Raw genomic sequence first — 13,606 nt, forward strand, 5'->3', positions numbered from 1 at the left:
AGCTTGGCACATCTAGCCACTGGGATTTTTGCCCATTCTTCAAGGCAAAACTGCTCCGCTGGTGTACAGCAATCTTTAAGTCATACCACAGATTCTCAATTGGATTGAGGTCTGGGCTTTGACTAGGCCATTCCAAGACATTTAAATACTCCAATCTCCACTGTGGAGCTTTTAGTGGGCTGCCCTCTGTTGGCAGGTTTGTTGTGGTACCATATTCTTTCAATTTTTTTATAATGGATTTAATGGTGCTCCATGGGATGTTCAAAGTTTCTGATATTTTTTTATAACCCAACCCTGATCTGTACTTCTCCAAAACCCTGACCTGTTTGGAGAGCTCCTTGGTCTTCATGGTGCTGCTTGCTTGGTGGTGCCCCTTGCTTAGTGGTGTTGCAGACTCTGGGGCCTTTCAGAACAAATGTATATATACTGAGATCATGTGACACTTAGATTGCACACAGGTGGACTTTATTTAACTAATTAAGTGACTTCTGAAGGTAATTGGTTGCACCAGATCTTATTTAGGGGCTTCATAGCAAAGTGGGTGAATACATATTGTCACGCCCTGGCTCTGGGGACTCTTATATGTTGAGCCAGGGTGTGTAGGGTCTATGTTTTGTGTTCTATGTTCAGTTTCTAGTTCATGTGTTTTCTATGTTGGCCGGGGTGGTTCTCAATCAGAGGCAACGAGAATCAGCTGTTGCTTGTTGTCTCTGATTGGGAACCATACTTAGGCAGCCTTTTGTGCACTTGTGTTTTGTGGGATCTTGTTCCGTGTTGGTTTGTGTTCATGACCGAGGACTTCACGTTTCGTTTTGTTGTTTTGTATTTTGTATCGTGTTGCTAGTACACTATTAAAGAGATGTACGCATATCACGCTGCGCCTTGGTCCACTTTTCATGACGATCGTGACACATATGCACGCACCACTTTTCCGTTATTCATTTTTTTGAATTTTTTTTAACAAGTTATTTTTTGCATTTCACATCACCTATTTGGACTATTTTGTGTTTGTACATTACATGAAATCCAAAAAAAAATCCATTTAAATTACAGGTTGTAATGCAACAAAATAGGAAAAACGACAAGGGGGATGAATACTTTTGCAAGGCACTGTACTTCAGCCCCATTCCTACGTTTTTTACAGGGGTGGGGGAGCATGCTTTGTTATTGTTTCAACTGCTGATTGCTGCTAAACAAGCCATTTATTAAATCAGTTTATTGGATATGAGAAAGACATTTACTTATTGTATAATGTCTGATATTTTCCCAAAGTTGTTGATCCCCCGTGAAAAGAGAAGAAACGTGTTTGTGGTCAAAACGCCGAAGATAGGTTTGTCGCCAAAAAACATTCAGGTACAAATAGGCTACCCTTCCTGTTCATGCATTTTCTGATTTAATGTTGCTACCAAAAGTGATCTTGTTTATCAATTAAAACGCTCATAGCTAAGCTAACGAAATGTTAATGCTTAATTGTTTTTCCACGTAATTGGAGAGAGAGGTCCTTCATGTTTCCTGGTCAGAGATTGTGAAAGGCCATATTTCCATGTTACAGCGCTTGTTTACAAAAGCAGAGGCGACCACCTGTTCTTATGAGATATCTAGCGTCTCCGAACACCTGTGTGTAATGGAAGGATGCCAGAAAAGTTTTGTAACTGAAAAATACTGTTAAAACAGTAAGTGTATATTTTGCATTTGTGAAATTATTTTGATTTGATATGAAAGTAAAGGGCTTTATGTTTCTAGAACTGTATCGCAATGAGATTCGATTCACATTTAGATGTTTTGGCATAAGTCTAGGGCCCTGTGTTTTATGTCAGGTGGTGCAGTACCATCCTATGACAATTGATTTATTGTGTAAAAATAAAGGTTCAAATCCAGGTCAAGTGACATTATCAACCAAAACACAGGGCCCTAAATAACATAACATATAAGGTCCTTGGACGTAAAAAGGAGTATGCTCGCCTACACTCCATAACAGTACATCTTGGGCTAGGCCTAGCCTACCTTACAGGCAAGAGGCGAAATCCTATTAACTGTGTATCTCCAAATAACAGTGCATGTGATATCCTTTCCTACACCAAAACAACCTGCAGTAAATACTACTGACTGAATTGAACACATATTTTATTTAGCTTTGCTCTCTGGTGGCATATGCTGTGTAAAATACTGGAATTTTGAAACGCGACTGTGCAATATCAAACAGTGCTGAGGGGATATGTGAGAAATTTTTAATAATTCACAGTGTTTTCACACAAAAACAGAACACACAGTAGCATCAATTGACCAGGGCTCAGCTGGTGACACGTCTCTCTGATACACTTCTATACCAGGGTCATGTACTGCAGAGACATTGTTTCAAGTTATATTAGTCTAATGTACGGGATATACTTGGTACACACTGTCCAACGAATTGCTTACTTGCAGGTTTCTTCTCGACAACGCAACAATAAGAAATAATACAGTATAAGAATAGGAACATAAAGTAAATGGCTCAGTAGAAAAGAATAAACATTTTAGCATTAGTATAATACAGCAAGGCACAATTTATCGTCCAATATTTACACGTTGTCACGATCGTTTACAGACGGGATGGACCAAGGCGCAGCGTGATATGCATACATGTTTATTTGGAATGAATAACCAACGACAAAACAACAAACGAAACGTGAAGTCCAAGGTACACAAACAACATACCTAACACGGAACAAGATCCCACAACCCACTAGTGCCAATAGGCTGCCTAAGTATGGTCCCCAATCAGAGACAACGAGCGACAGCTGCCTCTGATTGGGAACCACACAGGCCAACATAGATCTATACATCCTAGAATGTACAACATGGACAAACACAGCAAGGAAAATACACACTCTGACTCAACATACAAGCGTCCTCTGAGTCAGGGTGTGACACACGTGTTTTGGGGATGGGGGGAAAGTGTTTAATTGTGCAGTATTTAGAAATCTGGTAGCAGCAGTCGTGATGTGTGTGTAGCATGAATGTGTGTGTGTGGATGTGTGTACACTGAGTATACCAAACATTAGGCTTGTAGATAGAAACTGTCTCTGAGCCTGTTGGTATCAGACCTCATGCTCCGATACCGTCTGCCTGACAGTAAGGAAGTGAACAGCTCATTGGACATTGAATAACAGGCACCACAGATATGTACTGTAGGCCTACGAGTCTATTCACGTGTTTCTGCCATTTGACTTCTATTGGGTAGGCCGCCTACACTGTTTTTTAGTTTGTTTTATTCTAGGACCAGGCCAGCTGCCTACAGTCTGATGTACAGGTAACTGCCAAAATAAAGGAAACACCAACATAAAGTGTCTTAATAGGGCGTTGGGCCACCACGAGCCAGAACAGCTTCAATGCAACTTGGCATATATTCTGGAACTCTATTGGAGGGATGCGACACCATTCTTCCATGAGAAATTCCTTCATTTGGTGTTTTGTTGATGGTGGTGGAAAACACTGTCTCTGGTGCCTCCCTAGCACCACTCCAGTGACCACGCTCGTCCTGTGGATGAGGGCATTGTCATCCTATGGGGGCATAGCCAGGGCAGCCAAAATAATGATTAGCCCAGCATTTTTACACATGACCCTAAGCGTGATGGGATGTTAATTGCTTAATTAACTTAGGAACCACACCTGTGTGGAAGCACCTGCTTTCAATATACTTTCAGGTACCAGGTACAGATCTTCAGCTTCTCCTCCTCCAATCCTTACCTTAACTATTATTTGGGAAAATACAAAACTGACCCAAGATCAGAGTCTAGGGGCAACCTTATTTATAAAATGAATGCAGTCTTAAGGCAACAATAGTGCCACCTGGTGCAGAATCCCGAAACTATTTTCCAGCCCATGGTAGTGAAGTAGAGAAGGCTTCTACTGTAGTGTTACTTATTCAGATACCCTAATACTCATTAATCACCGTTTTAGTTATATAAAATACATGAATATCTAATACAGCGTTTATTTCTGAAATGTGTCTTATTTAGTCGATCATACTGTACTGCTGGCCTACAGACCAGCTAAAATGATGAGTGAGACTGGTAACAGAAAACTGTTTAGTCAAAAATGGAACTGAAATATATAGAGTTAAGAAGTATTACATTTCATGAAAAAAGGTATCCTAGGAAAAGTTATTCAGCAGTTTTAGGAGGTATTTGTTGTACATGTAAAGGTGTAGGTAAAGAGTTTTAAAAGTCATTCATAATATTCTCAACGGCTCACTAAACAGGAATGTATTGCATTGATTGTAATCAATCAATCAATCAGCAGCACCTGGGGACCTGACAATCTCATGTTGTCTTCTTCTTGACTGCAATCAGTTGGCTGAATGTCTGCAGGCCCCAGTACAGCAGGGAGATGGAGACAAAGGCCTACAGAGAGAGAGAGAGAGAGAGAGAGAGAGAGAGAGAGAGAGAGAGAGAGAGAGAGAGAGAGAGAGAGAGAGAGAGAGAAAGAAGAGAGAGAGAGAGAGAGAAAGAGAGGAGGTTAGGCCAATTTGTTCTTTACTTTATTCGATGTCTATGAGTACTGACTGACTCATTTTACACCTCCATATTGTTGTGACTAGATGCTGTTCGTGAGCACTTACACCAAACAAACTTTCAATTTCTTACGTATGTTTCCAAAATAGTCTGGATTGCTTCGAGGTAGATTAGATTTGCTTCATTCTCATACCCTCATTTTTGGTGTACCATTGTATGTATACATTCATGTGCACTGGACATGATTGATGGTCAGATGGACAGGTCTAGATACGTAAGGAAGGATAGCACAGCATCAACTTTCACTTAATACCTGATTGAAAGAAAACACTGCGAGCCAGACATATTAGCACTGACATATAAGGACTGGCAAAGGTTAAGGAGTAGGGCAAAGTCATCTCCCATGATGCTCTCATGTTGGGGTCAATAAGTCGGACGCCACGGGGGAATATGCCAGAAAATTCTGCCAAAAGCTGTCCTGTGGCGCCTGTCCCTCCTCCCCCGCCCCCCCTTTCCCTCTGTGTTCTGGCTCATAAACTGCATCCTACCTCGCAGCGCAAGCCAAACCAGGCCCCTGTCCATCACAGGCAACGGCCTGATGGGAAAAAAGCAGCGTTTCCTTTGGACACCACAGCTGTTTTCCTCAGAGAGGGAGAGTGGGAGGGAGGGAGTAAGAGAGCACAACAGGGCCTGGAATGTCCCCCTGCTTCTCCGCCCCTCACTACCTGTCCTGGCAACAGGTTCCCCACTGAGGGAGGGAGGGAGGGAGGGAGGGAGGGAGGGGGGGGAGGGAGGGGGTTGAAGAAAAGAAGGAGAGGGAGGCAACCTGGGCCTGAGACCAACGTCTTCACGTCTAGGACGGACGCACTTTACAGAGACATGAAGTTGTGATGTGTGCTGTACCCATCCCGGAGATGGATTGGGATCGAAAGTGAAGCAAGGCCTCAGGAGTACCCCACAAATCACATAACAGGCCCGGCTAAACACATCCATGGCAGACACTTCTATATCAAAGCAGTATGTTGGATCGCCCGGGGGTACTGTATTGGTTCTGCTCTCATCTCTCGCTACATTTTAATAGACTTCTCTGGGAAAATAATGCATGTGGGATAGATTACATGCGGAAGCGGGGGTTTGATCATCTGCAAATAAGCACTACGAGCAGAGAACACTGGTTCACCAAGTAGGAATCTCAACAAATCCGCTCTCACTCACTTTGTTTTGATTTCAAGAGAGGGTAGTTCGTTAGCGCACCAATGAGTCAAACAAATCGTCTCAGAGCAAGGCAAATGAAAATGCATGTGGTAGATCTTTATTTCTGAGTAGTTTCAGGTTTCTTGTGTCTAAATCATAAGATATGGAACATACTGTTCTACCTTTCTGAGCAAGGAGGAGACACTTCTACAGTATTGTCTAGACCCCATTGACTATTCTGCCAGCATGTGATAAATAAAGTGATATATTGAATAGTCAAGAAACCTGCCACCAGGTGAGAGGGTTCCTTTCTTCTCATACGTTTGACTCCCCACCTCCCTACACTGGGGTACCTGTAGCAGTCCTGGGCAGTAGTGGGTTAACATGGTGGAGCCCTGAGTTCTCCCGTGCAGCTGCACTCATGATTGAAATGAAAACAGCGCAGAATGGGTGCTGTCAGGAGTGTGATATATGACTTGTAATGGGATGTTTCCAGAGCTCCCCTCCCGTCCATATGGCTAGCCTGCCTGCCTGCCTACAGTACACATTGAGAGAGAGAGAGAGAGAGAGAGAGAGAGAGAGAGAGAGAGAGAGAGAGAGAGAGAGAGAGAGAGAGAGAGAGAGAGAGAGAGAGAGAGAGAGAGAGAGAGAGAGAGAGAGAGAGAGAGAGAGAGAGAGAGAGATGCAATACTCAGACATCTGCATAACAGGGCTAGGAGATTCTTAGACACACAAACACATACTCCCTCAATCGCAGGCAGGGATAAACACATGAGCACACACACACGCATGTGTGGATATGCATGCATGCACACAAATACACACACATGCTCGCAGGTAGGCACATGCACATATGTATGTAGCAAACACACACACATAGCTCTCCTCCTCCTGCTGGGTCTAGTTCCTGTCTCTTCACTATAAGCAGACACTCTTGACTCCTTTCTTTGAACCCAGTTAACAGAGAGATGCTGAGCAGGTTAATGTCTCTCCAGAGAGGTTGCTCTGTCTGGGGCTTAACAACTGTACGAGAGCCATGGGAAACGCTTCCCAACACACACACAGACACACAGATAAACGGACACACACACATTGCTTGTACAGTAGTAATGAAGCAAAATAGTAATGATGAAGTCACAAAGGGACTCCTTCAGCTTCTCAGTCTACTCTTTCCACTCTTATCAGCACTATTTCCTCCAAGGATGTCAGGGGACAGATCCAAGGTCACTACAAACCTATCCCGTCCATGAGGCATTTCTACTGTTCTGGGGTCAGCGAAAGTGAAGAATAATTCACCATCCCCGACCTCCTGGCTGTTTGTGTCTCCACACTATTACACTGTCATTACTGCAGAGGCCATGGGCTTGGCACATTCTAAAGCCTCAGCCATGTCTCAAATGGCACCCTGTTTCCTTTATAGTGCACTACTTTTGAGCATAAGGGCTCTGGTCAAAAGTAGTGCACTTTATCGGGAATAGGATACCATTTGGGATGCACCTTGTAAGCCTCAGCCATGAAAGTCTCAATCTTACTAATACCCATAATGCTCTGGGTGGCTCCAGCGGTGAGGCGGCCCACTCTGGAGAGAGAGAGCGCAGGCGGAAAGTTGGCAGCCGTGGCGCAACGGGAGCGGGTCCAGAAACAAGGGATGAAAAAACAAAGGAGCGAGAAGGAGAGAGAGGGAGAGAGGGGGAGACTTCTGCCTTGCAAAATCAAACCCGGTGTGCTTTGATGGAGCAATCAGGCCAAGCCAGAGCCCTAGAACTAGAGTCTCAGCGGACGTTCTGTAAATCAGTTCAATGGGATTCCACAGAGAAGGGCAAAGATGGATGGAACCCTAGGGGGCTTGTAAGAGAGAGAGAGAACTATCCTTCCCTCCCTCCTTCCCTTCCTTCGCTCCACCTCCACCTCTGTCTTCTCCTCCCTCTCATCTTCTGCTCTGTCAGCGTATTGTACTGTAGGAACCTGGAGCCTGATCACATTCAAACATCCTGGCTAGTGGCTAGTACTGGGGTTGGAATTGCATGACAGATTAGCGTAGGGGTTTGTGGTCCTCCTTAACTCCTCAACATCCTCTTTTTCCTCATCTACCTCCTCATGAGTCAAGGACAAAACAACTGTGACGAATTCCCAAGAACAGCATAAGGAGAAAGTTACAGATGCACAAATATCATAACCCCCCAAAAATGCTAACCTCACCTGCTATTTTAATGGTGAGAGGTTAGCATGTCTTGGGGGTATGATATTTATGCTTCTCTAAATTTCTCAAATCCAAAGTGCTGCAGTACAGAGCCAAAATAATTAAGAAATGTGTCACTGTCCCAATACTTTTGGAGCTCATTGTATATGTTATTACATTGATTAGATTAGAGAGTGAGTGTGTGCGTGTGCGTGTGCGTGTGTGTGTGTGTGTGTGTGTGTGTGTGTGTATGCATGTCTGTGTCTGTTACTTTTTTAAGGGGGGAAATAAACTCCCTGCAACAAAGATTGCTTTGCATTATATGATTGACTGTGAGCAAGGATCTCTACACTCTTAGAAAAAAGGGTTCCAAAAGGGTTCTTTGGCTGTCCCCATAGGATAACCCTTTTTGGTTCCAGGTAGAACCCTTTTTGTTCCAGGTAGAACCCTTTCCCCAGAGGGTTCTACATGGAACCCAAAAGAGTTCTACCTGTAACCAAAAAGGGTTCTTCAAAGGGTTCTCCTATTGGGACAGCCGGAGAACCCTTTTAGGTTCTAGATAGCACCTTTTTTTCTAAGAGTGTACAGTAGGCCCTAGAAAGAAACACTTCTATCCCCAGTGTGTCTGTCTGTATCTATGCCTTCAGTTCATTATATTGTGACTAATACATACAGAATTAGTTTTGAGAGCATTGTTGTTGTTGCGGCATGAAATCGGATTACATGGAATTTGGACCAGTGAGACAACAGCTGGATTCCAAGAAGAAAGGCATATGAGTCTGTAAGTACATAAGTGTTTCCTTGGATTATAAATTTGCCATCTAGTCATGTTGTATATTGTTGGTAATGGTTTTGTATTTCATTGATGAATCATTTACAATTAGGGGACAATACATTATTTAAACTCCTAAGACAATCATTATGGTGTGCTTTGGTTTTTGAGGATATCAAGTCAGAGCCATTATTCATAGTGCCTCAGAGTAGGAGTGCTGATCTAAGATCAGTTTAGCCTTTATATCATAACTAATATGATTATATGGACAGGGGGGCCTGATCCTAGATCAGCACTCTTACTCTGAGACGGCTTTCAGGAATTACTCCAAAAAACAAGCAATCTATTTAGATTTCCATGGCCTTACCTGACATGAGCTTTGACAACACATATACAGTGGTGGAAAAAAGTATTTAGTCAGCCACCAATTGTGCATGTTCTCCCACTTAAAAAGATGAGAGAGGCCTGTAATTTTCATCATAGGTACACGTCAACTACGACAGACAAATTGAGGAAAAAAATCCAGAAAATCACATTGTAGGATTTTTAATGATTTTATTTGCAAATTATGGTGGAAAATAAGTATTTGGTCACCTACAAACAAGCAAGATTTCTGGCTCTCACAGACCTGTAACTTCTTCTTTAAGAGGCTCCTCTGTCCTCCACTCGTTACCTGTATTAATGGCACCTGTTTGAACTTGTTATCAGTATAAAATACACCTGTCCACAACCTCAAACAGTCACACTCCAAACTCCACTATGGCCAAGACCAAAGAGCTGTCAAAGGACACCAGAAACTAAATTGTAGACCTGCATCAGGCTGGGAAGACTGAATCTGCAATAGGTAAGCAGCTTGGTTTGAAGAAATCAACTGTGGGAGCAATTGTTAGGAAATGGAAGACATACAAGACCACTGATAATCTCCCCTCGATCTGGGGCTCCACGCAAGATCTCACCCCGTGGGGTCAAAATGATCACAAGAACGGTGAGCAAAAATCCCAGAACCACACGGGGGACCTAGTGAATGACCTGCAGAGAGCTGGGACCAAAGTAACAAAGCCTACCATCAGTAACACACTACGCCGCCAGGGACTCAAATCCTGCAGTGCCAGACATGTCCCCCTGCTTAAGCCAGTACATGTCCAGGCCCATCTGAAGTTTGCTAGAGTGCATTTGGATGATCCAGAAGAGGATTGGGAGAATGTCATATGGTCAGATGAAACCAAAATATAACTTTTTGGTAAAAACTCAACTCGTCGTGTTTGGAGGACAAAGAATGCTGAGTTGCATCCAAAGAACACCATACCTACTGTGAAGCATGGGGGTGGAAACATCATGCTTTGGGGCTGTTTTTCTGCAAAGGGACCAGGACGACTGATCCGTGTAAAGGAAAGAATGAATGGGGCCATGTATCGTGAGATTTTGAGTGAAAACCTCCTTCCATCAGCAAGGGCATTGAAGATGAAACGTGGCTGGGTCTTTCAGCATGACAATGATCCCAAACACACCGCCCGGGCAACGAAGGAGTGGCTTCGTAAGAAGCATTTCAAGGTCCTGGAGTGGCCTAGCCAGTCTCCAGATCTCAACCCCATAGAAAATCTTTGGAGGGGAGTTGAAAGTCCGTGTTGTCCAGCGACAGCCCCAAAACATCACTGCTCTAGAGGAGATCTGCATGGAGGAATGGGCCAAAATACCAGCAACAGTGTGTGAAAACCTTGTGAAGACTTACAGAAAACGTTTGACCTGTGTCATTGCCAACAAAGGGTATATAACAAAGTATTGAGAAACTTTTGTTATTGACCAAATACTTATTTTCCACCATAATTTGCAAATAAATTCATTAAAAATCCTACAATGTGATTTCCTGGATTTTTTTTCTCATTTTGTCTGTCATAGTTGACGTTTACCTATGATGAAAATTACAGGCCTCTCTCATCTTTTTAAGTGGGAGAACTTGCACAATTGGTGGCTGACTAAATACCTTTTTTCCCCACTGTATCAGTTCTTACTGTTGAGTGGCATGAACACCAGCACATTGACTGATACTATTTCACACAGGCAGTAGTTTGGACTGTTTACTTGGAGAAAACACTATTATTACCCCATACTTCTATTTAAAATCCCTCCATTTTTGCCAAAGAGGAGATTTCCTTTCCATCCCTGGGAGCATTCAGATGATGTCATCCTCTCAGACTTTCCATAGTCCCAAATGATCCCTTAACCTCAGGCGTTTCAGTGTATTTCTGCTACCAGGCATTCTCTCCTCAAAGGGCGCTAACGCTAACCTCTCGCACCTGAAAATGAGCTAGTCGAAACAGAGCTCTCAGATAACAGTGTATTTTCACTGATTGCTGTCTTATCTTTTCATTCAGGGTTGGGGTGCCAACAATGGGTGAAACTATGGGTTTATAGGATATATTGTTTTTGTAGATGGGTCAGGTGTTGGGCTAGATAAGAGCTGCCGTAAGCTGAGATGAGCTTTGGTGTTCACGTGAACATGATAATTGTTCTGACCTCTTTGTCTTCGACTCAATGGAATATTTTCTTTCCCTTCAAAACGTTAGAGAAAATAAGAATAAGTGTTACACAAAATAGAGGAAGAGATCAAATATGATAAATTAATAAGTTATTCTGATGATTCTTGGCATACTTGTGGATTGAGTTATATACTGTTATGTGAGCCCTGCTCACAGCGAAAAGTGCCAACCGCAAACAGACTCTCATTGGCAAAGTAGCCTCCTCATGATACAGAATCAGACTACAGACAACAACTATTTTCTCATTGATAGTGCAGTGAGTGACTCAGTTTGAATACTAAGCAGGGCTGAGAAGAGCCCCTCAGAGGTTCCTTCTCCACAACACCACGGGACAGGTGTATTTTTATTAGCTCACTTAAATTGCTATGACTTCACTAGTCAGGGGGTTAGCCTGTTGGGAGAGTAGCTCCTTAATGACTGTGGGACAGAGTCTAACCCAGCTCTACAGCACGTTCCCTTACGCCTTCAGGCCTTCAGGCAGACAGACCATGGGCCTAAAAACCATATGTTACATCATTACAGGCCAGTCCTCAACGCCCAGCCCCTAATCCTAACCACACACATAGACACATGTACAAACACACACACACGCACATACGCACGCACGCAAGCATGCACGCCCACGCACACACACACATATATATATATATACACACACACACACATATATATTCTCTCTCTCACACACACACACACACATACACACACACACACACACATATATAAACACACACACACATATACACAGACACACATACAGACACACACACACATATATATTCTCTCTCACACACACACACACTTTACGCATGTCCACACACCACCATTCTACCTTATACAGCCTGGCTCCATGTGTGCCACTTAGACATTGGGTGTGGGTGGGTAAGGGAGGGTGAGAGGTACCCCAGTCTTGGTTTACAGGTCAAGCCTGCAGCTTTACAAGGGAAATCTCCAGAGCCACTATAAATACCACAGTGAGCTTTAAGGGTGCTGTATATCACGCCAGTGGGCTTTGAGTGCTTCAACTCAACCTATTTTTTTGTAGTTATTCTTTAATAGTGGAATTGAATGAGTGACTACAATTAAATGTGAACTTCCCTCCACTTTGAGTCCCCAGCTTGAATTGATTGGCGCGACTTCAAAATGCCTCCCCCAGCAACAAAGAGCTGGCCGTTCACCTGACGCGTCAGGACAATATATCATTACTGTACCTCGGTTTCTTTGCTGCCTCACTTGTAGTAATGGGTAACAAGGTACAAAGTCAGGAACCGTTTCATGAAAATGGTGATGCTTTTCAATGGGCACCACCTGCTTAGGTGACATTTATTCTGCTCCAACTGAAATACTGAGACATTGAATAGGGCCTAATGAATCATTCGCAGAAAGAGTATATAAAACAAAGATGTCATGGAGAAAATACTGCCATGTAGCATGTAGTGAATAAATCACGATGAACACGTTTTTTCAAGTCGAAGTTGAATACATTTGTAATTAATTCACAGCATATTTTGTTTTGTTTTTATCATCTTGAAAAATAATGTGTCTGGGAAAAAACTCCAGTCTCCTTTTTGAACACCTGAGTGTGCAGATGTGGAGTCACACAATAAAAGTAGCAATTAAGCCGCAGTGCTCACGTGTGAATCTCATCAGCCAGCTTTGGTTAGCGGCAGACAAGACTAATTGGTTCCAGAAGTGTTGCAGTTTGCAGTTCGCACTGCCTGGGATGGCAGGGAACAAGGGAGTAAAGGAGGGAGAGAGAGAGAGAGAGAAAGAGAGAGAGAAAAAGGCAAGTAATGAGAGGTCAGCCACGATCTAGAACTCCGCCGCAAGTGCCAGAAACGCACAGCAATTTTATGGTCAATTGGGCCGTGCATCTGGAGTCATACATCACAGGTAAATGTGGGGCCGGAGCCAGTGACGGTTCACACACACACACGTAGTCTCTCTCTCACACACACACACACGCACATGCTAACGCATACGCACAAACACAATGAGGCACAATGGACACATACAGGGACACATACACTACAGTAATAGCCTACTGTCACACAGTGCAGCTTCATCCACAGAGCATGGCTGGCTACAGGAAGGGCCAATGCTCTAACTAGGCCTAATGGCCCCTAAAGACTGGCTGTCGACTCCGCTCATCATCAAAGAGGCAACTCGCACACTCCACTCCCCACACACTCCACGCCCCACCCATCCTACCATCGACCAGAGGGCATTCTGCTAAGTGCACTATTTCCTGACACCCTTTGTTTGTTTTGTTGACTGACACGGTCATCATCAAAAACAACGTTCTTATTGATTGGTTAATAGGTTTGTATTACACTAATTGTTACCTCTGAAAGTATGTTTATATCTCATTGTCACGTACAGTATGTCTGTGTTTTCTAGTAAAATGTTAGGGACAATGAAATGGTGTGGA

At 43.4% G+C, this 13,606-nt stretch overlaps 2 protein-coding genes across 3 annotated transcripts in view; both read right to left on the bottom strand.

The window, feature by feature from the left end:
- LOC121580573 (activin receptor type-2B-like) overlaps positions 1-1,127 on the bottom strand; it is a 32,595-nt gene extending 31,468 nt beyond the window's left edge. Inside the window, exon 1 of the mRNA XM_045211491.1 lies at positions 1,117-1,127. Within this exon, the coding sequence (XP_045067426.1) occupies positions 1,117-1,127 (11 nt within the window). The remainder of the gene's footprint in view (positions 1-1,116) is intronic.
- A 2,926-nt stretch (positions 1,128-4,053) lies between these two features.
- The window catches only part of LOC121565512 (alkylglycerol monooxygenase), a 37,389-nt gene continuing 27,836 nt past the window's right edge, over positions 4,054-13,606 (bottom strand). The window contains exon 13 of one of the 2 annotated variants that reach the window (XM_045211616.1): positions 4,054-4,382. In XM_045211616.1, coding sequence (XP_045067551.1) covers positions 4,302-4,382 — 81 coding nt within the window. In that variant the 3' untranslated portion in view covers positions 4,054-4,301. Of the gene's footprint in view, positions 4,383-5,783; positions 6,223-13,606 lie in introns of those variants that run through there. The other variant, XM_045211615.1, reaches the window with a different exon arrangement.

The sequence above is a fragment of the Coregonus clupeaformis genome, chromosome 37, assembly GCF_020615455.1.
Source record: "Coregonus clupeaformis isolate EN_2021a chromosome 37, ASM2061545v1, whole genome shotgun sequence".
NCBI lineage: Eukaryota > Metazoa > Chordata > Actinopteri > Salmoniformes > Salmonidae > Coregonus > Coregonus clupeaformis.